This window comes from Muntiacus reevesi, chromosome 1, assembly GCF_963930625.1.
Source record: "Muntiacus reevesi chromosome 1, mMunRee1.1, whole genome shotgun sequence".
NCBI classification, from domain to species: Eukaryota; Metazoa; Chordata; class Mammalia; order Artiodactyla; family Cervidae; genus Muntiacus; species Muntiacus reevesi.
The window spans coordinates 7,099,059-7,126,007 of NC_089249.1; the positions used below are offsets into that span (position 1 = coordinate 7,099,059).

The 26,949-nt window shown below is 38.0% G+C and overlaps 1 protein-coding gene across 7 annotated transcripts in view; it reads left to right on the plus strand.

Moving 5' to 3' along the window:
* Window positions 1-26,949, plus strand: part of CFAP54 (cilia and flagella associated protein 54) — a 292,191-nt gene that overhangs the window by 48,750 nt on the left and 216,492 nt on the right. For all 7 annotated transcript variants that reach the window (XM_065937187.1, XM_065937217.1, XM_065937208.1 and 4 more), the window contains exons 16-22: window positions 4,151-4,279; window positions 4,615-4,741; window positions 11,125-11,211; window positions 11,303-11,424; window positions 21,442-21,618; window positions 25,087-25,179; window positions 25,425-25,610. In XM_065937187.1, coding sequence (XP_065793259.1) covers window positions 4,151-4,279; window positions 4,615-4,741; window positions 11,125-11,211; window positions 11,303-11,424; window positions 21,442-21,618; window positions 25,087-25,179; window positions 25,425-25,610 — 921 coding nt within the window. The remainder of the gene's footprint in view (window positions 1-4,150; window positions 4,280-4,614; window positions 4,742-11,124; window positions 11,212-11,302; window positions 11,425-21,441; window positions 21,619-25,086; window positions 25,180-25,424; window positions 25,611-26,949) is intronic.

Genomic DNA, 26,949 nt, shown 5'->3' on the forward strand with positions numbered 1-26,949 from the left:
ATTTAGCAATTATGCTATGCTGTCCATTGATTTAAAAAGTGTCTTCAGAATATTTGTATAAAGTATACTTTTTTAATATACAAAAATGCAAGTGCTAAGAAACTGGGTATAAATAAAATATCATAAGTATATCAGAACTCTCTTGAATATTATATTCATCTCTAATAAAAGGCTTTAGGGAATGCAGTTTTGAATTTTCTATGCTGTATTGTGTCTTGAGAGTTGAAAAATTTGAAATTGACAACAGCGGAAGTTTGAACTGCGTAAGAGATTGAGGGGGCATAAGAGCTGTCTGCCAGTGGTTTTCCCAGGGATCATTTGCAGTGCTTATTAAATACATAGCTTCCTATTTTCCATTTTGGACATAGTGAATCATAATTTCAGGTATGAGATTCTCAAAAGTCTGTAATTCAGGTTTAAGGTTCTTAAAAGTTTGCCAGGTAGATTCTTGAGGAAACTAGAATTTAAGGACTACTTGCTTAGAGTGCTGGCACTTATTCTGCGAGGCTTCGTACAGGAAAAGGCATACTAGCAGAAGTTACCAAGTACTAGATTTTGACTTGGATAGAAAAATTCTGGCGATTAAAGGCGCTAAATGAAATGGATTTCTTAGAAAGTGACCATGAAGAAACAGAAAATCATTTATGAATTATTGCTACTGTTTTTGAATTAGAAAAATGCACCCTTTCCTTGATATAATTTATTGCCATCTGCTAGGAAATTTTCAAAATAAACATAGAGGTCTATGATGCCTACAGTGTGAATAGCACCTCTAAACTTGTGCCATATGCTGCCTGCTCAGCTAGGTGGGGGTGTGTGGTACATGGAGCAGGGTTGATTCACTGATATGGCGTAAGGGCATAGCAGTTGATATTGGGGGACTTGGAGTTGAATTCTGACTTTAATGTTGACTGTGTGATCTTAAATAAACTAATCTGTTTGAATATGTGTCCTCCTTTGTAAGATGATAACAGTAATATCTATTCTACTGGTAGTTTTTAAGTGGTTCTGTCCAGATGAGGTGTTGGTAACATTGTGGCACGTGGTGGCAACTCAGTTTTTCTCTTGCATTTCACAAAGGCCACTGAATCTCAACCTAGAGTCTCAGAGCTATTTGGAAGGGAGTGACGTGGGGAGGAGTGAGAATTTATAGAAAAGAAAGTCCACAATCCATATGCTCACCTAGTAGAGTCTGCAGGTGGGGTAAACTGTATATCTTGCATGTTCGCTGTTCATGTTCAGTCCCTAAGTTCTATCCCACTCTCTGCAACCGCATGGACTGCAGCACTTCAGCTTTCCCTGTTTTTCACTGTCTCCTGGAGTTTGCTCACACTCATGTCCATTGAGTTGATGATGCCATAACATCTAGCCATCTCATCCTCTATTGCTCCCGTTTCCTCTTGTCCTCAGTCTGTCCCAGCATCAGGGTCTTTTCTAATCAGTCAGCTCTTGGCATCAGGTGGCCAAGATATGATATCTTGCATATACACATGCAACTATTTAAAAAATATATAGGGTACTATTGTGATTATAAGTTTTACTGAATTCATGGCTATTTTTGACAAATGGATTATAGTGTTAGTTGCTCAGTCATGTCCAACTCTCTGTGACCCCATGGACTGTAACCCACCAGCCTCCTCTATCCTTGGAATTCTCCAGGCAAGAATACTAAAGTGGGTAGCCATTCCCACCAGAGAATAATAAGTACCTCATAGGATTATGGTAATTTAAAAATTAGTCCACATAAAGCATTTAGCCTAGCACTTGGAACACATTTTAATTCAATATTAGCTGTAATGATATTACAATATTAGCTGGGCTTCTCTTGTGGCTCAAATGGTAAAGAATCTGCCTGCAATGCAGGAGACCCAGGCTCAACCCCTGGGTTGGAAGGATCCCCTGGAGAAGGAATTGGCAACCCACTTCAGTACTCTTGACTGGAGAATTCTATGGACAGAGAATTCCATGGACAGGCTACAGTTCATGGGATCACGAAGAGTCGGACATGACTGAGCAATTAAATTTCATTTTCACTAGCTATGATGTTGACAAAACTGACAGTGGTGGTGATGACGATGCTAGAATGTGTGTGTTGGGGGGAGGTCTTTGAAACTTTTTGGTGTTAAAAGCTGTGCTTAGAGACTTCCGTTTGTGGCTAAATGGGAAACTAGTTAACTGAAAAAAGCTCTTGCTGCAAAACAGCTGGAAATTTTGGAGAAAATTGAACAAATATCCTCAAGCACACCACAGAGTTCACAAGAAAGTAAGGTAAATTCCAGGAGCCAAAATAGAAACGAGAACTGAAAACCAGAATGGTCAGTTTATGAATAGATGCTGCAGTAGGCTGTTGGTCTCAGTTACAAAGAAATTTAAATTCACCACCACCTAGGGGAAAAAGATGAGCCTTGGACACGTGAGGGACGGAGCTTGGAACTTAGACTCACACATTTAGTTAGAGCCCACAAGACTTATCCCAGGGAAAGGTCAGCTAGAGAAGCATCTGCCTGCTTGGTAAGGAGGTTTCTCAGTTTGGGCATTGAGAAGTGGCGTAAACAAGAGAAGGGCCCTCTCCCTAATAATTTGGGCGCCCTCATGTTGGTCCGTCATTCAGATTTACACTGCTTGAGTTGCTTAGGAAAATCTCGGAGCCTGTGATTCCTTTCTTTTTTAATTAAACATTTTTATTGAAGTATAGTTGATTTATAATGTTGTTAATTTCTTCTGTACAGCAAAGTGATTCATTATGCATCTATATTCTTTTCCATTATGTTTTATCAGGAGATACTGAGTATAGTGCCCTGTGCTGTATGGTGGGGCCTTGTTTATGAACCTGTGATTCTTGAATGGAGATATCTAGCTATATATATGTTGAATGGATGTGTGTAATCAAATTATGTATATTCCAGAATGCAGGGATGTTTGAACACTAGAAATTCCATAATGCAATACACCACATTTGCAGATGACAAGGAAAAAATATGACCACATCATCAGAAAGAGATGCAACAAAAGCATTTGACAAAATTCAACAACCATGTTTTAAAAAATAACTCTTAACAAGTTAGGAATAGAAGAGAACTTTTGTATCCCATAAAGGGTATCAGCCAAGACCTTTAATGACCATTACACCTATGGTAAAAGATTAAAAGTAATCCCTTTATCCTGATGTAAAAACTTAGATGTCTGTCATTCTTCTAATCAACATGCCCTAGGGGTCTTAGCTGTGTGAAAAAAGAGAAGCAGAAGAAAAGGTAGACCTGTAAAGAAGTCTCAGACTAGGATAGTAACATTGCACACTTTTAGTAATAGCAGTCTAAATGTCCATTGGGGAAGAGTGGATAAGTGAATTATGATGCAATCCTCAGAATAATACCATTTCGTCCTAGCCATAGAAGGTGAATCAGCTGCAGTGGCCTTGAACTAGAGTCAGCTGGCATGACTGCTATCCCCTTCCATAATCAGCTTCACACTAGAGCGAGAAAGACCTGGAGATACATTTCCCACCGTCTCATTCCCATATGGTTCTAGGTTAGTCTTCCAATTAGGGGTATTTGAATGAATTTGTTATACACAAGGGAAGAAAGAGATCTTATATTGCAGAGGAGGATGCAAGAAGATAATTGATCAGCCTTGTTGAGCAAGCCCTTGCCGTTCATTTGTTTCAGTGTGGTAGACACTTGAGATTGTCACCTGGTTCCTGGATTCTTAGCTTGCTGCATGCAGTTAAGTCATCCCTGGCAGCTCTGTTGATCTTTGCTCCCTCAGGGCTTCCAGTAGTGATGGACACTTCTAGTTCTGTCCATTAAATCCCTTTCTGCTTGGAATACTTGGGTTGCTCTGTATTCTTAGCCAGACCCTGCCAGACACCCTGAGTTGCAGGAGAAGGTTTCAGTGACGTATGGTTGAGTGAAAAAAATGAACTGCAGAATTTTACAAGAGAATCAAAAACATGCAAAGCTATATTGCATCTTGTTAGTGGACACATACATATTTGGTAGAAATTTAAAAACATGCAAAAGAATGGAAATCAAATTCAAGGACAGTGGCTTCCTTGGGGAGGGGGTTTTGAATTACTGTTAAGTTTGGAAGTGTTGTATGTGATTTTTCCCTTAAATCTGAATTTTCTGTTTTGTTTATAAAATTACTTTAGAAAAAACCTGAGGAACAGCTATTTTTGGCCTATGAACTTCTTGACAGAGCCATTGGTGGCATCAATTTGAGCTGTACGTTAACCGCTTTGCCGAATGGATCGTCAGTGGTTGACCATTGCTATGCCACGGTGAGCACGAGAAACGTACATTAGACGTGTTTCCCTTAACTAGGAAGCATGGGTAAGCAGAGTGGTCTATGGGGGCCCCCTCAGACTGGAAATGCGCTCCTCTTCTCTCAGAGGAGGCCGAGGAGGGTGTGGAGTCTGAACCTGTCACTGAAAGGTCTCTGGGGAATGTGGAGAGTGATTAATTATTGTGCAACCCAGATTTTAAAGGGTTAAGAAGTGAGCATAACTTACAGGCTAAGAATAAAATGATAACCTGAATGACAGTAGGATAGAGCTATTTTTGTATGTTTCGATAACTGTATTTCTTTTTAATTTTTGCTTCAATTCTACCGAAGCACACCCACTGTATAGATGGAGACATGTGCAAACCGGTCACACCGAATAGTTTCATAATGGACTTGCATCTTGAGCTAATTCGAGCCCAGCACCGAGTATCTGTTATGCTTCTTGACCAGTTGCAAGGTTAGTGGTCGTCAAAGCAGATAACTTGTTCTGCATCCATTTTAAGACATGCTCAAGCATGGAATCAATTTGATTTGTGAAGAATGTTCTTGGTGACTGGGTGTTTTTCAGATAAACTTTGTTGCTTTGTTTTTTCTTACTTCCCTGATTAATATCCATGGATATCTTTCATTATTTCTTTACACCTTGGTTAGCAAATCTGTAAACTTCTGAAAAATTACATTGTTTGAGTTATAATAAATTATTGGTATTTTATTTTTTTATTTTTTGGTATTTTATTTTTTTAAAAATTTTTAATTAAAATTTTTTAAAACTTATTTATTTATTCATTTTAACTTTACAATGTTGTATTGGTTTTGACATACATTGACTTGACTCCTCCACGGGTGTACATGTGTTCCCCATCCTGAAGCGCCCTCCCACCTCCCTTCCCACCTCGTCCCTCTGGGTCATCCCAGTGCACCAGCCCCGAGCACCCTGTCTCACGCATCGAGTCTGGACTGGCGATTCGTTTCACATATGGCAATATACATGTTTCACTGCCATTCAATTAAGCAAACATTTATTGAAGTGAATATCAAGATCTGGGAGCTGTTTTCAGGGTTGGTCTAAAAGAGACACAGCCTTTAATTTTGAGCTCTAGATAAGTAAGCCAACTATAACAGGCAAGGCTATTAAATGCAGTGGAAGTGGACTCAGAGTGTTTGCTCTTGGCACACAGAAGAGTGTAGCTGACAAGAAGGTCAGGGATGCTTCCCGAAAGAGATGAGAGCTGACCAGAAAGCTAGCAGATGTCTTTATGAAGAACACTGAAAAGGAGGCAGCCATTTCGAATGGAGAAAGCAACGTTTAGCAAGGTGGGAGCAATTGTATGAAGTATAGAAACTGCTGGAATTCTCTTACGGCTGCAGTAAAGAGCGCATGTGGGAGACTGACACAGCTAAGCCTAGATAGAGGTGGGTTACGGAGCTTGAAGGGTTAAACGGTTTATATAATGTCCTGAAACTACTGAACTGGCCTGAACTGAACTGCATTGAAAAATTTAGAAAGGTATCTCTGACAGCAGTGTCAGAGGCTGGATGAGTTGGATTATGTCGCATCACATGCACGGTTTGTTGTTCAGTCGCTCAGTCATGTCCAACTCTGTGCGATCCCATGGACCCCAGCACGCCGGGCTCCCCTGTCCTTCACCATCGCCCAGAGCTTGCTCAAACTCATGTCCACTGAGTTGGTGATGCCATTCAACCATCTTGTCCTCCATCATCCCCTTCTCCTCCTGCCTTCAGTCTTTCCCAGCATCAGGGTCTTTTCTAATGAGTCAGCTCTTCGCATCAGGTGGCCAAAGTATTGGAGCTTCAGCTTCAGCATCAGTCCTTCCAGTGAATATTCAGGATTGATTTCCTTTAGGATTGACTGGTTTGAAAATAGATTTAGTCAAATGCTGGTTAATTAAATAATATTTGAGTGCAGATATTTTTCTCCTCAGCTTTATTAAGATATTATTGACAATTATGTTTTGTAAGTTCAAGGTGTACAACGTGTAGATCTGCTCCACTAATACATTGTAAAATGATTATTGTTATATCGTTAGCTAACAACTCCAGCACATTACATAGTTGCCATTTCTTTTTTTGTGGTGACAATATTTAAGATTTACTCACTTAGCAACTTGTAAATATATACTCCAGTATTATTAACTATGATCCGTGCTATATATTAGCTCCCCAGAGTTTATTCTTCTTATAACTGGTAGTTTGTACCCTTTCACCAATATCTGTTTCTCCACTCCACCTCAGTCCCTGGTAACTTCCACTCTACACTGTGTTTCTATGAGTTTGGCTTTTTTAGATTCCTTGTATAAGTGATACCATCCAATATTTGTCTTTCTCTGTATGATTATTTCACCTAGCATGATGCCCTCAAGTTTTACCCATGTTATTGCAAATGGCAGGATTTCCTTTTTTCTCATGACTGAATAATATTCCATTGTGCATGTGATATATGTCTATATCTATCTACCTCTATATGTACATCACATCTTCTTTCTACATTCACCCATTGATGGACCCTTAGGTCGTTGCAATATCTTTGTTGCCATATCTTAGCTATTGTGAATAATGTTGCGTTGAACATGGGACCATAGATACCTCTGAAATCTTATTTTCATTTCCTTTGTGGATATATCCAGAAGTACATTTCTGGATCATATAGTAGCTCTATTTTTAATTTTGGAGATCTCCATAATGTTTTCTGTAGTGGCTTAACCAGTTTACACCCCCACCAACAGTGCACAGTAGCTCCCTTTTATCCACATCTTCGCCAGTGTTTGTTTTCTCTTGTCTTCTTGATGATCAGTTCTGTTTAGTTGCTCAGTTGTGTCCAACTCTCTGCGACCCCATGGACTGCAGCACGCCAGGCTTCCCTGTCCATCACCAACTCCTGGAGCTTACTCAGACTCATGTCCATTGAGTCAATGATGCCATCCAACCGACTTATCCTCATCGTCCCCTTCTCTTCCCACCTTCAATCTTCCCCATCATCAGGATCTTTTCTAATGAGTCAGTTCTTTGCATCAGGTAGCCAAACTATTGGCACTTTAGCTTCAGCATCAGTCCTTCCAATGAGTATTCAGGACTGGTTTCCTGTAGGATTGGCTAGTTTGATATCATCATTCTAGTTGATAGCCATTCTAATAGGCATGAGGTAATGTCTCCTTGTGGTTTTGATTTGCATTTTCCTGATGATTAGTAACGTTGAGCATCTTTTCATGTACTAGAGAGCTATTTGTATATTTTCTTTAGAAAAATGTCATTTAGTTATTCTGCCCGTTAAAATCGGAGTTTTATTATTAAATTATGTGAGTGCTTTATGTATTTTGGAGATATGTGTGTACATATATTTACATGGAATTATTATTTCTGTGCAGTATCTGGATCTGCTTGATATTTTTCTCTGCCTTATTGAGCTGCCACCCTGGCACGGATGATCTTTTTTCCTCCTGTCACCCTTTACTGTCTATGCTGCTGTCTGACTAATGTTGCCTAATGACTGCTTTTGTCATTCTTATTCAAGGACTTTACAGTGGGCGTCTGTTGATGATTGTGCTATAAAGTGTGACTCCTGTATTGGGTATTCACATTTTTCTTGCAGTTTCATTTTTCTTATCTCCAATGATTATAATCATGAGAGCTATCACTTAATTAGCATTTATAATACTCTAGGTGCTGAGAGAATGGTGCAATATTTTCTGTTTTCCATGCAGGTAAATTTCCTTATCCTTTGCCATTAAAGAAACTTTATATTTTTTAATGGTGTCTGTTGATATCTTTTTATCAGGCAGTCATCATCCCATGGTGGCTCATGTACATTAGCACAAATAATTAAACCTCAATAAAAGGGGTTTATTGTAAGGTTGTTACAGGTACCCTATTGCCAGGTCTTTTGAGAACCAGACCTAGAAAATCAAGAATGTTTATTGATATATTTTCTACCTCCCTGGGTCAGCATACCTTCATCTTCTTTTCCCTCATCCTGCTACCTATTTCCTGGACCACCATGATGGTCAGTCTCAGCTACACACCAGGATCTCTCACTGCTCATAACCAGCTGGCAGTAATTTGTGTGTTAGTTGAAAATTTTGAGAGAGGCTCTGATTTTATCAGCCGCAGATATAGCAGAGTAGAGATCTTCATATGGTACCCAGAATTCTTGCAGGGACCATGGATGGAGCAATTTTGAAAAGCTTTTGAGGAAGGAAAGTGACCAAAAGTAGGTTGGATCCTATTTATCAATCTTCAAGATGATTTTATTTAAGGTAAAATAGAAAATCAAATATTTTTATAACTTGAAAATTCTTCATGTTCTCATACTGTGGCTAATAAAAAAATTTAATGATAAAACTCTATTAGATTTGTTTGAATTTTTATCTATTAGTGAAAAAAGATGACCTGATAGAGGATTTGATTTAGGTCATACCTGAATGGTCTAGTGGTTTTCCCTACTTTCTTCAATTTAAGTCTGAATTTGGCAATAAGGAGTTCATGATCTGAGCCACAGTCAGCTCCTGGTCTTGTTTTTGCTGACTGTATAGAACTTCTCCACCTTTGGCTGCAAAGAATATAATCAGTCTGATTTCGGTGTTGATCATCTGGTGATGTCCATGTGTAGAGTCTTCTCTTGTGTTGTTGGAAGAAGGTGTTTGCTATGACCAGTGCGTTCTCTTGGCAAAACTCTATTAGCCTTTGCCCTGCTTCATTCTGTACTCCAAGGCCAAATTTGCCTGTTACTCCAAGTGTTTCTTGACTTCCTACTTTTGCATTCCAGTCCCCTATAATGTAAAGGACATCTTTTTTGGGTGTTAGTTCTAAAAGGTCTTGAGGTCTTTGTAGAACCATTCAACTTCAGCTTCTTCAGCATTACTGGTCAGGGCATAGACTTGGATTACCATGATATTGAATGGTTTGCCTTGGAAACGAATAGAGATCATTCTGTCGTTTTTTGAGATTGCAGCCAAGTACTGCATTTCGAACTCTTTTGTTTAGTATGATGGCTACTCCATTTCTTCTAAGGGATTCTTGCCCACCGTAGTAGATATAATGGTCATCTGAGTTAAATTCACCCATTCCAGTCCACTTTAGTTCGCTGATTCCTAAAACGTCGAGTTCACTCTTGCCATCTCCTGTTTGACCACTTCCAATTTGCTTTGATTCATGGACCTAACATTCCAGGTTCCTATGCAATCTTGCTCTTTACAGCATCAGACCTTGCTTCTATCACCAGTCCCATCCACAACTGGGTATTGTTTTTGCTTTGGCTCCATCCCTTCATTCTTTCTGGAGTTATTTCTCCACTGATCTCCAGTAGCATATTGGGCACCTACTGACCTGGGGAGTTCCTCTTTCAGTGTCCTATCTTTTTGCCTTTTCATACTGTTCATGGGGTACTCAAGGCAGGAATACTGAAGTGGTTTGCCATTCCCTTCTCCAGTGAACCACGTTTTGTCAGAACTCTCCACCATGACCCATCTGTCTTGGGTAGCCCTAGATAGCATGTAAAGCGTGAACTTCCAGATGTTCAAGCTGGTTTTAGAAAAGGCAGAGGAACCAGAGATCAAATTGCCAGCATCCTCTGGGTCATCAAAAAAGCAAGAGAGTTCCAGAAAAACATTTATTTCTGATTTATTGACTATGCCAAAGCCTTTGACTATGTGGATGACAACAAACTGTGGAAAATTCTGAAAGCAATTGGGAATACCAGACCACCTGACCTGCCTCTTGAGAAATCTGTATGCAGGTCAGGAAGCAACAGTTATAACTGGACATGGAACAACAGACTGGTTCCAAATAGGAAAAGGAGTATGTCAAGGCGGTATATTGGCACCCTGCTTATTTAACTTAGATGCAGAGTACATCATTGGAAATGCTGGGCTGGATGAAGCACAAGCTGGAATCAAGATTGCCAGGAGAAATATCAATAACCTCAGATATGCAGGTAACACCACACTTATGACAGAAAGTGAAGAAGAACTAAAGAGCTTCTTGATGAAAGTGAAAGAGGAGAGTGAAAAAGTTGGCTTAAAACTCAACATTCAGAAAACTAAGATCATGACATCTGGCCCCATCACTTCATGGCAAACAGATGGGAAACAGTAGAAACACCGGCTGACTTTATTTTTTTGGCCTCCAAAATCACTGCAGATGGTGACTGCAGCCATGAAATTAAAAGACGCTTACTACCTGGAAGAAAAGTTATGACCAACCTAGACAGCATATTAAAAAGCAGAGACATTACTTTGCCAACAAAGGTCTAGTCAAGGCTATGGTTTTTCCAGTAGTCGTGTATGGATGTGAGAGTTGGACTATAAGGAAAGCTGAGCACTGAAGAATTGATGCTTTTAAACTGTGGTGTTGGAGAAGACTCTTGAGAGTTCCTTGGACTGCAAGGAGATTCATCCAGTCCATCCTAAAGGAAATCAGTCCTGAATATTCACTGGAAGGACTGATGTTGAAGCTGAAACTTCAGTACTTTGGCCACTGATGCAAAGAGCTGACTCATTTGAAAAGACCCTGATGCTGGGAAAGATTGAAAGTGGGAGGAGAAGGGGACGGCAGAGGATGAGGTGGTTGGATGGCATCACCAACTCAATGGACATGAGTTTGAGTAAACTCTGAGAGTTGGTGATAGACAGGGAGTCCTGGCGTGCTGCAGTCCCTGGGGTTGAAAAAGAGTCGGACACGACTGAGCAGCTGACCTGATGTGAACTGAATGATAGAGGAAGCAATGATTCACAAATAGAGAGTTACTCTTTGGTGCTTAGAAGTATTTCCTTTCTTGAATGTAAAGTTAACTGTAATGACCGTCTTCTTCTTCTCTTTCTTCTTCAGTTTTGCAGACTCCAACTGTGAGCAAAAGTACATCTACCAAAGGTACAGAGACACTAAAAAAAACTGCAAGCCCTGATTGTTTTACAGGTAATTAAAATTTGGAGAAAGTGCCTTTCCAAATTTCTTCAAGATAGTTTTTATGTTGCCCTTTTGGTAAAATAGTTGTCTGCTTTTACAGAATTAAGTGTAATGAATAAAATAAGGAAGAATAAGCTATCTAAAGCAATTTATTTGATGCAGAAAACTCTTCTAATGTTTGAGAACGATGCAACCTGTTCTTCTCTACAGAACTACTTGACGGTAAAAGTGTACCATTCCTTACTTTAGCCCAGACTTGAAACCCCTGGTAAAAATGAATGATTTATTGCTCTTTTCTAAAAATAATGTGTTGCCCTTAACATTGGATTATGAACTTTCAGATTTGCTGTGTTTAGTCCTCTCTGTGTGAAGTGAAATAGTTCTAAGCAGGAAAATTAATGTATATCTCCTGCCTTGAACTCTCTTGAGAAAGAGATTCTGTCTCTGCAGGGGGTACCTTACATAGGGAACCAAATAAAATCAGAAGGGTTCAAAATGAGGTAAACTGTAGCATGTAAGTGACACCGTGCACGCATAAGTGCATTCCTTACTATGGAACTGAAATACTTAACATCCTTAGGCTACGGCACCTTTCCTAAGATGGAGATTGCTGATTTGTGGACCCATTGCCTTGCTGTTGTTTCTCTGTGACCTGGAAATTGTTCTGTCTTCTTACTAATTCATTATGTTGATTTTAGAGTTTAAATTCCTGAGGGGAATCACATTTCTGTTTTATTTTGTCCCTATGCATCACAAAACTTTGGTTGTGTTGGCTGAATGAATGGCACATGATAAATTAGAGACTACCAGTAGCTTGACTGACACAGGATAGAAGAGTGTAGGTCAAAGCTGGGGGGAGGATACAGAGTTGAAGAAGAGTCTGACATACAGCAGGGATCCTATAATAGAAGAGGGAAAGGAGATGGGACTGAAAGCACATACAAAGCGATTCCTCTTCAGTGGAGGGTGGACTGCAGAGTAGGCACCTCATCCCTCTGATGTAGAAGGCAAGGAGCAACAGACAGATGTAGATTTCAGTAAGTCTGTTGTGGAGGCAGAGAGTTGAGTGGATACTTTCTTATCTGAATCATCTGTTAAAGTAGGAGGCAAGGAGATCTGCCAACCATGGAGTGTGGGGCTGGGTAGATGGACTGAGGAGAGAGAAGGTGATGGGGAAGTGGAGAGGAATGGATGAAGGTGCTAACTCTAAGATAAAGGACTGGCCAGCATCCTGAAGTTCTAGCTGAGGTTGAAGTCCATGGATTTTCAGAAGGCCCCATCTGAATGCTGGTATGATATTATCCTGGTGTGGTATTCTTAGTAGCTGTGACAGTAGAATTCTTGTGACAGTAGAGATCTGTACCAGATTGGATTTTTAAAAGAGTATGAAAGTATAGGTTAAAAGTTCACAATGAGAAATGGGTGCAGATTGAGTAGGGAAGGCAGTAACACCCACCAAGGCTTTTAAGGACTTGGTAAACTATGGATATATCAAGAAATCGGGCTTCTCTATGAGGTCGGGGACCATAAAATCAGAATTTGAGAGAGTTAGAAGGATAGGTGTTTGAAGTCAGAAAGTAGAATATTGGAATTTCAGATTTCTGGCATGTAGGGTTTCCTGATCATGAGTCCATCACTTAATTTATCCAACAAATGGTTTTGAGGGCCTGTGATCCATTCAGCAAATGTTTCAAAGCAAGTTGACTATGTGCCTGGTATTATGCTGAGTACAGGGGATAAAAACAAAGATTCTTCCTTTATTCAACTGATACTGATGGATTGCCTACTCTTTGTGGTTTCTGCCTTCAAGATAAATCCAGTCTATGGGAAAATAGACATGTAAGTAAGTGATTATGAGTCATTGTCATAAGTGCTTTAATTGCAAGAGTGCCAGGGAAATTCAGGAAGAGAATACCTCACCCAACAGTGGAGAATGTTTGAGCAAACATTCAGAAAAGATGACACGAAGTTGAATACTGAAAGACAGGCAGGAGTTGCCAGAGACAGAGAAAGAGAAAGGTGGAAAGGACATGCAAGGCAGAGAGAACAACTTGTGCAAGGGTCCTGAGGTGGGAAGGGTCATAGAATGCTTGTTGTCCTGTAGGTCATTCGGTGTGACAGAAGCTAAGACGCAATGGCAAAGAGGAGGGGGTTGTTTGGAAAGGATGGTAAAAGGTGAGGCCAGAGAGAAAGTAGAGTCTGGTTCAAAAGAAATCTAAGGGTTCTGGATGGATGCTGCCAGTATTCAAAGGGAAGAAGTCTGTCCTGGCCCTATTCAGGGAGAGCCTTGATACATTAGAATCGCCAGTATTTGAATGAAGGAATTTGGTGATGGTGTTGGGCAGCCTCAGCTGACCAGGCCAAGTGGTATCTAATCTCTGTTGGAAGACTCCTGGGGTGCATTCAGGATCCCATTTCTTAGCAGATGCTTCTACAATCAATCTTTATTAGCCAGTGTTTGGAGGACATTGGTACTGCAGTCCTATTTCGATGGCAAGTAAAGCTTATCTTTTAGAAACTATTTCTCTCAGGATTCGTCTCATGGCCTCTTAGAGTTCAGAGAAAGTAAATCCTTCAGGATTTTCTCTTTTGTTTTATTATGACACAGTTTTGTCTTTAAGCTATCACAATATACCCATTCCCCTGTTATATCTCTATCTTCCCACTGTTGTGACTGGAAGCACAGTGGAGATGTGGGAAAGCTGAAGTATTCATTTTCTTCTCCGTGTGTATCTTTTCTATTTCTTAAGTGAAACTATTTTAACTTAAGAAAAATTATAATATCCTCTTAAACTCATGAGAAGCATTTAGAGGCTCCAGTTTTTTTTTTTTTATGAGGGGTCCTCCATAAGGATTGTCACCAGCTGGGAAATGTTGAATATTTTTTTAGAAGTCCTGAAATTGTCCATGGCCATTTCTGCTCCTCCATGGAAATTTTTTTATCCTAGTGTTAAAAAGCTTAATGATTAGTCCTCAGTGTACTCTCATTAACGATGATGTTATGGATCAAATAATTGCCAAAATTTCTTTCCTTAAAGAAGACAAATAAATTTCTTTCCCTTGGCAGTCATTTTTTTTTCCAGCTACATTACAGCATACTTTACATTATCATCATCTGGTAATAGAATTATCCCCAAACCAGTATCTGATGTGTCACCTGATACCATAAAAAAGATTTGGAAAGCCTGGGTCTTTGCAGAACTCCTCAATAATTCATACCGTGTTTCAGTTTTTCAGAAGTTTCCTGACCTCATAGAGATGAATACTCTCATCAGGTGTCTGTTTTATTCTAAGTCCATTAAAGATGGACCAGCTTGTTGCCACGGATAAGGGACCAACTTTTGATAAGAACCTGTTAGCCTTCCAGATGAGATGGTTGGCTTATTTTTTTTATTGTGGGGATTTATTTTTCTCATTTTACTCTCTTGGTTATTTGACTTCTGAAAGTCCTTACTGGCATTTTACACACTATACCTCTGGTTTATTTTAATGACTTGCACCTAGAACCAGCCTGAGATGTCCCTGATCTTCTGCTGATCAAGTAGAGGAATCAGCATATGGCTTATGATCTTCACTCTTAGTTCACTTCAGAGTCCAGTAGTCCAACATTGAGCATCTTTACCGTGTAATTTCTCACTGGGCAGAGGCAGGAATACTCTTCAATACAAGTGCTAAGGGTACCAGGGCAGATTATATACTGCTGTTTTCTGTTGAGCATCCACTTTCCTTTCCAAATGCCACCTTTCAAGGAATTTCTTTTTCCCCACTAGATGTAACCAGGTGGGACTTTTCAGGGCCACTCTTCTCAGTCAGCCAAGAGGATGACTGGTGAGGCAAGCTAAGCCGATAGGTTGTTCCCTCTTTGGAATCTGAATCTTGAGCAGAGGGATAAGAAGACAAAAACTAGTTGGCATTCAGGACTTTCCAGTTATCTCAATGGTAAAGATTCCTCCTGCCAGTGGTGGAAGGGTTCAATCTGTGGGCCAGGAAGATTCTCTGGAGGAGAAAATGGCAACCCACACCAGTATTCTTGCCTGGAAGATTCCGTGGACAGAGGAGCCTGGTGGGCTATAGTCCGTGAGGATGCAAGGAGTCAGATATGACTGAGCATACACACACACACACACACACACACACACACACACACACAGAGTTGGCATTCATTCATTCTGATACCTGTGTCCTGATCAGATTCTTTTAGTTGTATTCTGAGGACCCTCTTGCCTCTGGTCCTGCTGTGGTCAAAGTCTCATTTTCCTGTTGCTTCTGTTACCAAAGAACCCTAACTGATGCATCTAGTGATCTCCTTGTTCTGTTTGTTGAAACTTAAATCAGTAATTGACTGTTCCAAAATTCAGTTATAGTGCTTCAACTCTAAGCAAAGAGAGCATTATGGATTAGTAGATTATTTTTTATAATCAACACAAAATCTAATTTTATGGCCCTAATTTGGAACCATAACTAATGAAGACGCCCAGCCACTAGAAGTTCTAATCACTCCTGGCTTTAATATTTCCTGGATTTACAACTCATGGCTTCCCAGGTGGCACAGTGGTAAAGAATCTGCCTGCCATTGGAGGTGATACAAGAGACTTGGGTTTGATCCCTGGGTTGGAAGATCCCCTGGAGGAGGAAATAGCAACCTGCTCCAGTATTCTTGCCTGGAGAATCCCATGGACAGAGGAGCCTGGAGGGCTATGACCCATGGGGTCGCAGAGTCAGACATGACTGGGGGACTGAACACAGTGGGGAACTCCTGAATCCTGTTGTATTAACTATGTTACCAACTGAAATGATTTCCCCTATTCTGTAGCATTTTAGTCAAATCAATCCTGTTTGCTCTTTTGAGGAAGGGTATATGTAAGCCAATTTATTTCAGAGATCTTCTCAGTTCTTTTAAATTGTTCCATCTTCCTCATAAAGAGTAAACCCCTTTTTGATTCTGACCCCCCTCTTATGAGGTCGTATTTTGACCCCAAGTCTTCAAAAGAAGACTTCACTCTTTTAGCATATTTACATTTTAGGGTTTTTTTCTTTTAAATATTTTGAGGTTATTGCAGAGAAAACATCACCTAGGTTGCCTTTTCATGCTTCTTTTAAGCTTTACTTTGTATTAAGACAAGAAATCACAGTGGTTAGACATAGAAGGATCTTGATTAGAGCTGTGGTTCTGCTGCTGACTAGCTATATGACCAAGGTCAAGTTTCTTATGCTCTCTTAAGTTTTAATTTCTTCATTTGTAAAATGGGTGATCTTGGGGAAGATTTAATGAAATGCCTATAAAATGCTTAACATTTGGCACAGAGTAAGCAATCAATAAGGGCTTCCCTGGTGGTTCAGATGGTAAACAATCTGCCTGCAATGTGGGAGACCTGGGTTTGATCCCTGGGTTGGCAAGATCCCCTGGAGGAGGGTGCAGGAACCCACTGCAGTATTCGTGCCTGGAAAACCCCCATGGATCGAAGAGCCTGGTGGGCTACAGTCCACAAAGAGCGACTAAGCGCAGTGCATGCAGTCGGTAAATGTTAGCCGTCATCATCACTACTACTTATGTTCTCTGCCACTTTAAGCACTCTGGGATGTTCTGTTTTGTCATATCAGGATAACTTTTGGTGCTTTCAATAGATTTTTCTTTATCAAACTACACATTTCTGTCTTTTCTCTTAGATCTTGTAAGTTGTATATTTTATTCTCAGCAATATTCTTTGTTAGGATTCTTGGATAGGACTTAACCTACTTTTCCTCTCCTTCTGAAATGTACATAATATTGTTGAGAACCCAGAATATACTTTGATAGATCTACTAGATGAATAATAAATATCTTTATTTATTTAGATATACCTTTATCTTTCCAGTCTTATGATTGTTATCATGCCCTTCAAAGTTGCATTACATCTTTCCATAAGTGTTCTGCTGCACTGTGGATGTTAAGGCATTTTCAGATATATTTAACATCAATCTGTCCTTATAAGCATTGCATACATGCTTCGTGCATACTAAATTGTTTCTGTTATATCTGACTGTCTGTGACCCTATGGACTGTAGCCCGCCTCTCCTCTGTCCTTGGGATTTCCCAGGCAAGAATACTGGAGTGGGTTGCCATGGCCTTCTCCAGGGGTCTTCTTGACCCAGGGATCGAACCTGTCTCCTCTGGCTCCTGCATTGCAGGCGGATTCTTTACTGCTGATCAACCGGGGAAGCCCTTTTAAGTGTTGAGTAACTTATGAAAAGAAGTAGGTCATGTGTTCTCTAATGGGAACTATAGGGAGAGAGATTGCATTCAAATGATTGAACTTCAGTACTATTGTTTTGTGGCAATAAAACAGTATGTTTTTTTTTAATTATTTTTTGAAATTGAAGTTTTGCTGTACAATATCATGTAAGTAACAGGTGTACAATATAGTGATTTACAACTTTTAAAGGTTCTATTCCGTTTATGTGCATGCTTAGTTGCTCAGTCATGCCCGACTCTTTGTGACCCTTTGGGCTGTAGCCCTCTAGGCTCCTTTGTCCATGAGATTTTTCACGCAAGAATATTGGAATGGGCTGCTGTTTGCTTCTCCAGGGGATCTTCCCGACCCAAGGATTGAACCCGTGTCTCCTGTATCTCCTGCATTGCAGGTGGATTCTTTATCTACTAAGCCACTGGGGAAGCCTTATTTCATTTATAGTCATTATAAAATATTGGTTTTATTTTCTGTGCCGTACAGGATATCTTTGTAGCTTATTTTATTTTAAATAAAAAAAAGTTATTGGAGTATAGTTGATTTACACTGTTGTGTTAATCTCAGGTATACATCAACAATCTTGGTTTGTAGTTTTCTTTTCTTGTATTATACTATCCTTGTCTGGTTTTGGTATCAGGTGATGCTGGCCTTGTCAAATCAGTGTGTAAGTGTCCCCTTCTCTTCAGTTTTTTGAAATAATTTGAAATAATTTGAGAAGGATTGGTGTTAATTCTTTAAACTTCTGGTAGGAATTTACCACTGAAACCATCTAGTCCTGGACTTGTCTTTATCAGGAAGTTTTTGATTACTTATTCATTTTCTTACTTGTCACTAGTATGTTTGTGTTTTCTATTTCTTTATGGTATTTCACTGTTGGTAGGTTGTATATTACTAGAAATTTATCCACTTCTTCTAGGTTATTCAATTGTTGGCATATAATTGTTCATAGTAATTTCTTATGATTCTTTGTGTTTCTATGGTATCAGTTGTCTCCTCTTTCATTTCTTTAATATGTGAGTCTTTCTGTATTTTTTATTCATCTAGCTAAAAGCTTGTCAATTTTTTTAATCTTAAAAAACAGGTTTTGTTTTAGTTGAGCTGTTGTATTGTCTTTATGGTCTCTATTTTATTTATTTCCCCTCTGATCCTTGTTATTTCGTCAACTAACTTTGATCTTAGGATTTTTGTTCTTCTATTTCCTTGGAGAAATTAGATAAAAAGTTAGAGTTTATTTGAGATCTTTGTTCTTATGGTGGACATTTTCACTATAAACCTTCTCTTAAAACTACTTTTGCTGAATCCTGTAAGTTTTGGTATGCTCTGTTTTCATTTGTCTTAAGATACTTTTTGACTTCCCTTTTGATTTCTTTTTTAAATTAAGAATCTTAAAAACTGCTCAAATATATTTTTGGTCATTGAGCCTGTAATCATATTTTTTTCATTTGATTTATGGATAAGTTAAATTATATTCCTAGATTTCCTAGTATTGAATCGTCCTTTTATTCCTGAGGAGACAACATAATTACAGTACACTATTCCTTTAATATATTATTAGATCAGTGAATTAGTATTTTATTTAGAATATTTGTATTTGTAAAAAGATTTCTCTGTGTTTTTAAGTGCAGTCATTTTTTCAGGTTTTGTTATCAAAGCTGTAATAGTTTTAGAATATATTTCAGAAGCTATCTATCTTTCTCTGTAGTTAGAAATTTAACAAATGACATAGGAATTATCGGTTCTTTGAGATTTGAAATATTAACTTTTAATAATATCATTTAAGATTGACACTTGTGGGAAGTAGGTTTTTGAATATCTGAGTTTCTTTCATCATTATTCCTGTGTCGAGGTTTTTCTGCTTTTGTGTTTTTGAGTTAGCTTCTGTATTTCTGTCTCCAGTGATCAGTGATAATGTGCATCTTTTCATCTGCTCACTGGCTATTTGTGTTATCTTCTTTGGAGAGATGTCTATTCAAACCCTTTGTTCATTTTTTTAAATTTATTTTTTTATTGAAGAATAATTGCTTTACAGAATTTTGTTGTTTTCTGTCAAACCTCAATATGACTCAGCCATAGGAATACATGTACCCCCTCCATCTTGACCCTCCCTCCCACCTCCCTCCCCATCCCACCCCTCCAGGTTGATACAGAGCCCCTCTTTGAGTTTCCTGAGCCATACGGCAAATTCCTGTTGGCTGACTATTTTACATACGGTAGTGTAAGCTTCCATGTTACTCTTTCCATACATCTCACCCTCTCCTCATGTCCATAAGTCTATTCTCTATGCCTGTTTCTCCACTGCTGCCCTGTAAATAAATTCTTCAGTACCATTCTTCTAGATTCCATATATATGTGTTAGAATACGATATTTATCTTTATCTTTCTGACTCACTTCACCCTATAATAGGTTCTAGGTTCATCCACCTCATCAGAACTGACTCAAGTGCATTCCTTTTTATGGCTGAGTAATATTCCATTGTGTATATGTATCATTACTTCTTTATCTATTCATCTGTCGATGGACTTCTAGGTTGCTTCCATGTTCTCAGTTCAGTTCAGTTCAGTCGCTCAGTCGTGTCCGACTCTTTGTGACTCCATGAACCACAGCACACCAGGCCTCCCTGTCCATCACGAGCTCCTGGAGTTTACCCAAACTCATATCTGTTGAGTCGGTGATGCCATCTAACCATCTCATCCTCTGTCGTCCGCTTCTTCTCCTGCCTTCAATCTTTCCTGACATCAGGGTCTTTTCAAATGAGTCAGCTCTTTGTATCAGGTGGCCATGTTCTAGCTATTGTAAATAGTCCTGCAATGAACAACGAGATACTTGTGTCTTTTTTCAATTTTGGTTTCCTCAGGTAAACCCTTTGTTCATTTTTTAGTGGAATTTTTCATTATTGTTTTTTGCAACAGTTCTTTATATATTCTGAATACAATTCCTTTATCAAATATATGATCTGCAAATATTTTGTTCCATTCTGTCAGCTGTCTTTATTGTTTTGATTATATCATTTGAGGTTTTTAAGTTTGATGAATTTAAATTTATCTGCTTTTTCTTTTGTTGGTGTGCTTTTGGTGTCATATCTAAGAAAGCTTTGTTTAACTCAAGGTTGTGAATATTTACTTCTATATTTTCTCCTAAGTATTTTATAATTTTAGCTTTTACATTTGGGTCCATAATTCATTTTGAGTTAACTATTTGTATATAATGTGATATATGGTTCCCTCTTTTTTCTTTTGCACATGGATGTCTAGTCATCCAAGCACTGTTTGTTTGAAAGGCTATTCTATTTTCTATTATTCAATTTTAGTCTTTACATGGGTTTTTGCTTTAGCACTCTTTCAGAGTCTTTGCTTTTTCATTTAATATAAAAGTTTAACTCATTTACATGTGTTACTGTTGATTTAATTAGTTTTACTTTGGAAATATTTAGATTTTCTGATTTTTATGTTTTTTTTTGTTTTATTGTTGTCACTAAATGTGTAACCTTTAAAAAGGTTATTGCCTTTCCTTTAGGTTTATAGAATAGATATTTGTGTATATTTTATTTCTTTCTGCTGATAGTAAGAAACCCTCAATAATATTAATTTTGTAAACCACATATACCAATGATCATTACTTGAGAGTCACATTTCAAGTTGCATTAAGTGTAAATATACAATTCATAAGTATAAATGCAGATAATTGTGTTACAAAATTTTTAAGGATAGTGAAATATGATGGCAGATATTCAGAGGACTTGATCTGAAACTTAAATACCTTTTATTAATGTATAATAATAATGATAAATATGTTAGACATACAGTGTAATTGTCTTAATAGCTATTTTTTACTTGTCCTTGCTTAGTAGTTAGTTTTTACTTCTGGAATATCATTCAATGCTTGAAATATGTATTTTAAGGCCCCCAAAATACATATATCAAGATAATGTTGTTTAACATCACCAGAATTCTCCAATAAAATGAAGTTCAAGCCCTTGAAATGTATTTTTCCTATTTTCATACTTTATCATAGGAAGCATATTCTTTGATTGAGAAGACCGAAGCAGAACAAAGTATACAATATTCTTATCAGAAATATGTGGAAACTGCTGAAAGAAAGAAAAGCAGGGTCCCTCCTCCACCCATCCTGCTGTCCCGAACTTACCGTTCTGTGACATTAAAACCTGCCCCATTTGTTTCTGATGTTAAGGTATGTTGTCTATTTTGATCTTTATCTCAAGGAAAGCATCAAAGGTACGTCAATAACTGTAATGATTGATAGTTTTATTGCTTTTAGCACTTGGATAGTCTTATTTATAAACCCTGAACACTGAGATTAGTATTTTAATGTCTTAACTACACTTAGTTTCTTCATGACACTTTTGCCTTTATGCTATTTCCCCTTTGGCTCCATATAGCTTTGCTACACCCAAATATATAATAAGGAGAAATAAGAGAGAAGCATTTCTCTCGAAGTACCTTTATCACCATGACAGTCATACACTGATATATTGGCGTGCTCAGTATCAAGAAGGTTTCATTAAAATAGAGTCAGACACTTGAAGGGGATAAAAGTTGCTCTGAGAACCAATGTTGAAGATAAGAAAATTAAGGGGTGGTGAATTTAGAGGCTCTTTCTAAAATTCTGAGTAAATGAGGATTGTTTTAATAAAAGGCTTCCTTGATAGCTCAATTGGTAAAGAATCCACCTGCAATGAAGGATACCCTGGTTTGATCCCTGGGTTGGGAAGATCCCCTGGAGAAGGGAAAGGCTACCCACTCCAGTATTCTGGCCTGGAGAATTCCATGGAATATATAATCCATGGGGTCACAAAGAGTTGGACTAAATTTTTATTAAAAGAGTCTTTTAATAAAAACAAACAGTAATTCCAATCACAGCCACAGTGTCTTGGAATTAGTCTGTGTGTGACTGTAACTTGAGATTTAGTTTCCTCACAAACATTTGGTTCCATCTAATTCATATTTTAAATATTACATTTTCCTCTTTTGGGTGATGAACACATGGTCTTTGATGTTGTATAAAAAACAAAGTTGTTTCTTTGATTATCCTTAGGATGTTCTGTTTGAGCTTACACTGACTTGATACAGTGGAAAGGGCATGGGCTTTGAAGTGAGACAAACACACTGACTCCAGCACAGCAGTATTAGATTAGGAAGTCTGAATATACTTTCTGAACCTTCCTTAAATTTGTTTTTGTTACTTTTTCATTTGTAAAATGTTTCTGCCGTGAAAATTGATTGAGATATTATATCATATTCTTGGCATGTTAACCAAAGTCCCTACGTTTCTCGTATTAACCATATGTAATAAGGTTTCCTAAAATCAGTTAATGAGGTTATACTCTGTGATTATATTATCTGATGATTTTTTTTCATAAGTTCTGTGCAGTGATCATTATTGAGTATCTGTTGTCTGTTAAGCTCTGTGTGAGCTAAAGTATAGAAGTAAATACAAAGCACAATTCTGTTTTTTGAGGAGTTTTAGACTTAATGGGAGGTGGACGTCAGTGAGAAGTAATACCACCTTCCTAATGCCTTATAATTGAAAGAATAGTAACAGCATTCATCTTATACCCAACTGTGCTATGATAAATGCATTATTGCAATTTCTAGCAGTATTAAAATTCAACTTTGGATTTGAGGGATCTGTTTTAAGAATAAAGATTCATTGGCTTTAGAAATTCAGGATAGAAATAAGATTGGATAATTTCCCAAGAGTTTTTGTTTGTTTTTATGTAAATATTTTGATTTATTTAACCAGGGTTTTATTTTTTATGTACCTCAGATTAGTGACTAGTTTATTTCGTAATGGTTAGAAATAGGAAGGCATAAGAATCCCACACTGGACCTGCAGCTGTAAGGCTTGTTACTCAGCACATTCTGTGAAGTTGCTGCATGCTCTGTGTTGGGAGAGTCGCATGCTGCTGGAAGTGACCCCTTCTCTACCTGCTCCTTAGCACTAGGTGGTGCTGTGGGCCTAAAGACATTTTCTAGTTTGCGCGTTCAGCCAGCTTTTGTTTTTCAAAATCCTCTTGTCAAGGCATTCATTGCATTAACATCTATTTTGATAGTTGGAAATATTAATGTTATCTATAACATTTTACTTTCAAAGTTAGTGGTGGTTTGTCCATTGTGTCCTTACTCTTACATAGATCCTAAGGACTTATTCGTCTTATATAAACTAAGATGTTTTCATCTGGGTAACAAAATAGAAACGTAAAGCCTGCTTGTAAAAATGCTTTTAGAGAAAACTTACTCTTCAAATTCTGTAGAGCTTCAAAACATGTAGAGCTTCACTTAGAGCAATAATGGTCTAGGTCACAAAACAGCACAGTTCTTCCTTTTTCACCTCTACGGCACTTTTTTTACATGAAAAGTCAAGGTTTCTAAGTTTTTTTCTGAGAGTCATGCTGAGTTGTTTTTTTCCCCCTCTTCTCCTGGCTTCCATCTTCCAAGTTCCTTCAGTGTGTTTTCTGTCCTTGAAGTTCTACCTTTCCTAGTGCTCTTTAATCACCTGAGAAATTTTCTTTAAAAATACAAAAGTTGGGCTATTTTGCACTAGGTGTTCATATTCATTGAGGGAGGTAGGCTTGGGTAGATGTAATTTTTTTTTAATGGTTGATTATGTATAAACTGTATTTTAAAAAACGATCCTGTTACATAGTCAGAGTGGAGAACTACTTGTGCAGACAACACACAATTAGTGTTTTTTTGTTGACCCAGAGGGAGAAATAGCAGGCGGAGATGTAAGAGGCAGCTGCTTCTGAGACAATTACATTCCCTGCCCCCACCCTTTTTTTCTAGTTTTAGAAGTTGAGATGTTGTGAGGTGGGGCCTTTGGGGAAAAGGAAACAAAACGACCCCCCTTCACCTAACCCTGGACAGTGTACCTCCTAATGGTGCTTTTTCCTGGGTATCACCTCTCGCCCTTTCCCTACAGTGAGAATAATTCATGATGATGAGGAATCTCCATTATTTTGATGTTTTGGCAAAAAGACCATTATTGTCTAACCATTTAGTCAAGTTTTATGTTTGCTTTTTTTTCCTGTGCAATTTGCATTTTGCTTTTGGTTTATATCTGTATTTAATAATTATCAAAGGAATACAATGTTTCAGAAAATTTATAGACCAGAGGAAAAAATAGTACCCATAATCTTACCATTTTATCATCCAAACTCTACTATTCTTATTTAGAAATATTTTCTTTAGGACTTTTTCATATGCATTTTTACGTTTTATTTAAAACACTACAATTTAGTGCCTTGCTTCTTTTACCACTTGCTTTTAGTCACTTATTATTAAATAAAATGTGAAAATCATTTCTGTGTTGGTCTTTTTGTCATCAAGATGACCTCATCTTTGGAGTCACTCTCTGCCACTGTCTGAACAGTGCTTAACACATAGGAACTGCTCACTTCATAGTAGCTAAAAGTAATTAATAATGAATAATATTTTAGTCTTGGTCCCAGGTAAACTATATTTGTATTTTTAAAAAGTGTAAACCTAAGTATCTTTGTAAACTGAGGTTTCATATTTTAAAATTTGAATAGTTATATTTTTGTATAGAAAAGTATTCCTTTTGCCACATCATGATAAAAGAAATCAAATGCTGTGTTAAACTGACTAGAGATGATAGGCTCATCTCTCTCCTTGGCAGGTCTGCTGGTACTGCATTTTGGGTCGCAAAGCGGAAGGAAGCTATGGAAAAGTAAGACTAAACAATAATCACCTCCCAAACTCAGGAGAAGCGGTATGTTGAACTGAAAAAACATTTGAATGTCAGGAAATCTTACCAAAAAGTTTCATTAATTACAACTGAGTGTTACTGGTTTTTTTTCCTTTATGTAATCACTGTTTCAGTGAATTTCTCTTGATTTCAGCTTGAGTCATAACTAAAATCTTAGAGTAAATGGAAAAAGATCACTTAATTATATTAAAAAAAAAAACCTTACTTTAATTTTCCATGTGTAACTTGAAATATGTTTTTGTTAATAGATACCAGCGGATGGCAAAAGCGTTTTTGAGGTAAAAGGTTTAGAAACCAATGAAAAATACGTCTTTGCAGTTGCGGCTTACTGTTCTAGTGGAAAGTTGATTGGTGATGCTATTGGCGAGACAACTAAACCAATTCTGATTTATCCACCTCTTTCTGCTGTTACTACTCGGATGTTATTGACGCAGGTAGATGAGATTTCTCCTAATTTTTTCCTCTATTTTTTATTCTGTTAACCAGTTGCTAAGTAATTTCTGATGAAAAAACAGTCACAGCAGATATTCTGAAGCTCCTGTAATACATATTTTCCTTGACCACAGTTTAGTCTCCTAAAATGTAAATCATTATTTCTCTCACTCATGAGTTTGCTGTATATAATAACATTTTTTTTCCTGCATTACATAATATTTAAGTGCAACACATACTGATTTTAGAATTTTGGAAATAAATGTTGCCTGTTTTCCTGTCAACCAGAGTAGGAGTTCTTAACCTGAAGCAGTTTGGGCCCCCAGGGGACATATGTCAATGTCTGGAGACATTTTTGGTGGTCACCATCTAGAGGAGTGCTACTGACATCTGGAAGGTAGAGGCCAGGGATGCTGATAAGCATGCTACAATGCAAAGGACAGCATTTCCTTCCCTCAACAAAGTGTTATCTGGTCCAAAATGTCAATAGTGTCATGTCTGAGAAGCCCTGATCCAGATATATCCTTTTCTTTGCGTGCATATGTATACATTGTTGTTTAGTTGCTAAGTCGTGTCCAACTCTTTTGCAACCCCATGGACTGTAGCCCACCAGGCTCCTCTGTCCGTGGGATTTCGCAGGCTAGAATACTGGTGTGGGTTGCCATTTCCATCTCCAGGGGATCTTCCCCACCCAGGGTTCAAACACATGTCTCCTGCATTGGCAGGAGGATTCTTTACCACTGAACCACTTAAGAAGCCTGTATGTATACAAATACACATATACATGTGTGTGAATTTTTGTATAATATATAATTTTAGTCATAGTGTACATATTATTTTACATCTGGTTGTTATTTACTACATAATTGACTTTTTTCCATTCCATTAAGTATTGTTTCAAAACATAATTTTTAACATTTGTATGGTATTGCATCTTAAAAATGTCACAATGTAGTATATATATGTGTGTGTATATACACATATACACACATACACACTGGAATACTACTCAGTCATGAAAAAAGAATGAAATAATGCCGTTTGCAGCAACATGGATGGACCCAGAGATAATCATACTTAAGTGAAGTAAGTCAGACAGAGAAAGACAAATACCGTATGATATCACTTATATGTGGAATCTAAAACATGACATAAGTGAACTTGTTTGTGAAACAAAAGTAGAGACTCACAGACATGGAGAACAAACTTACGGTTACCTAAGGGGAAAGGGAGTGGAGGAAGGATAAGTTAAGAGTTTGGGATTAACAGGTATAGACTGCTGTATGTAAAATAGTGAAACAGTAAGGTCCTACTGTGTAGCACAGGGAACTGTGTTCAGTA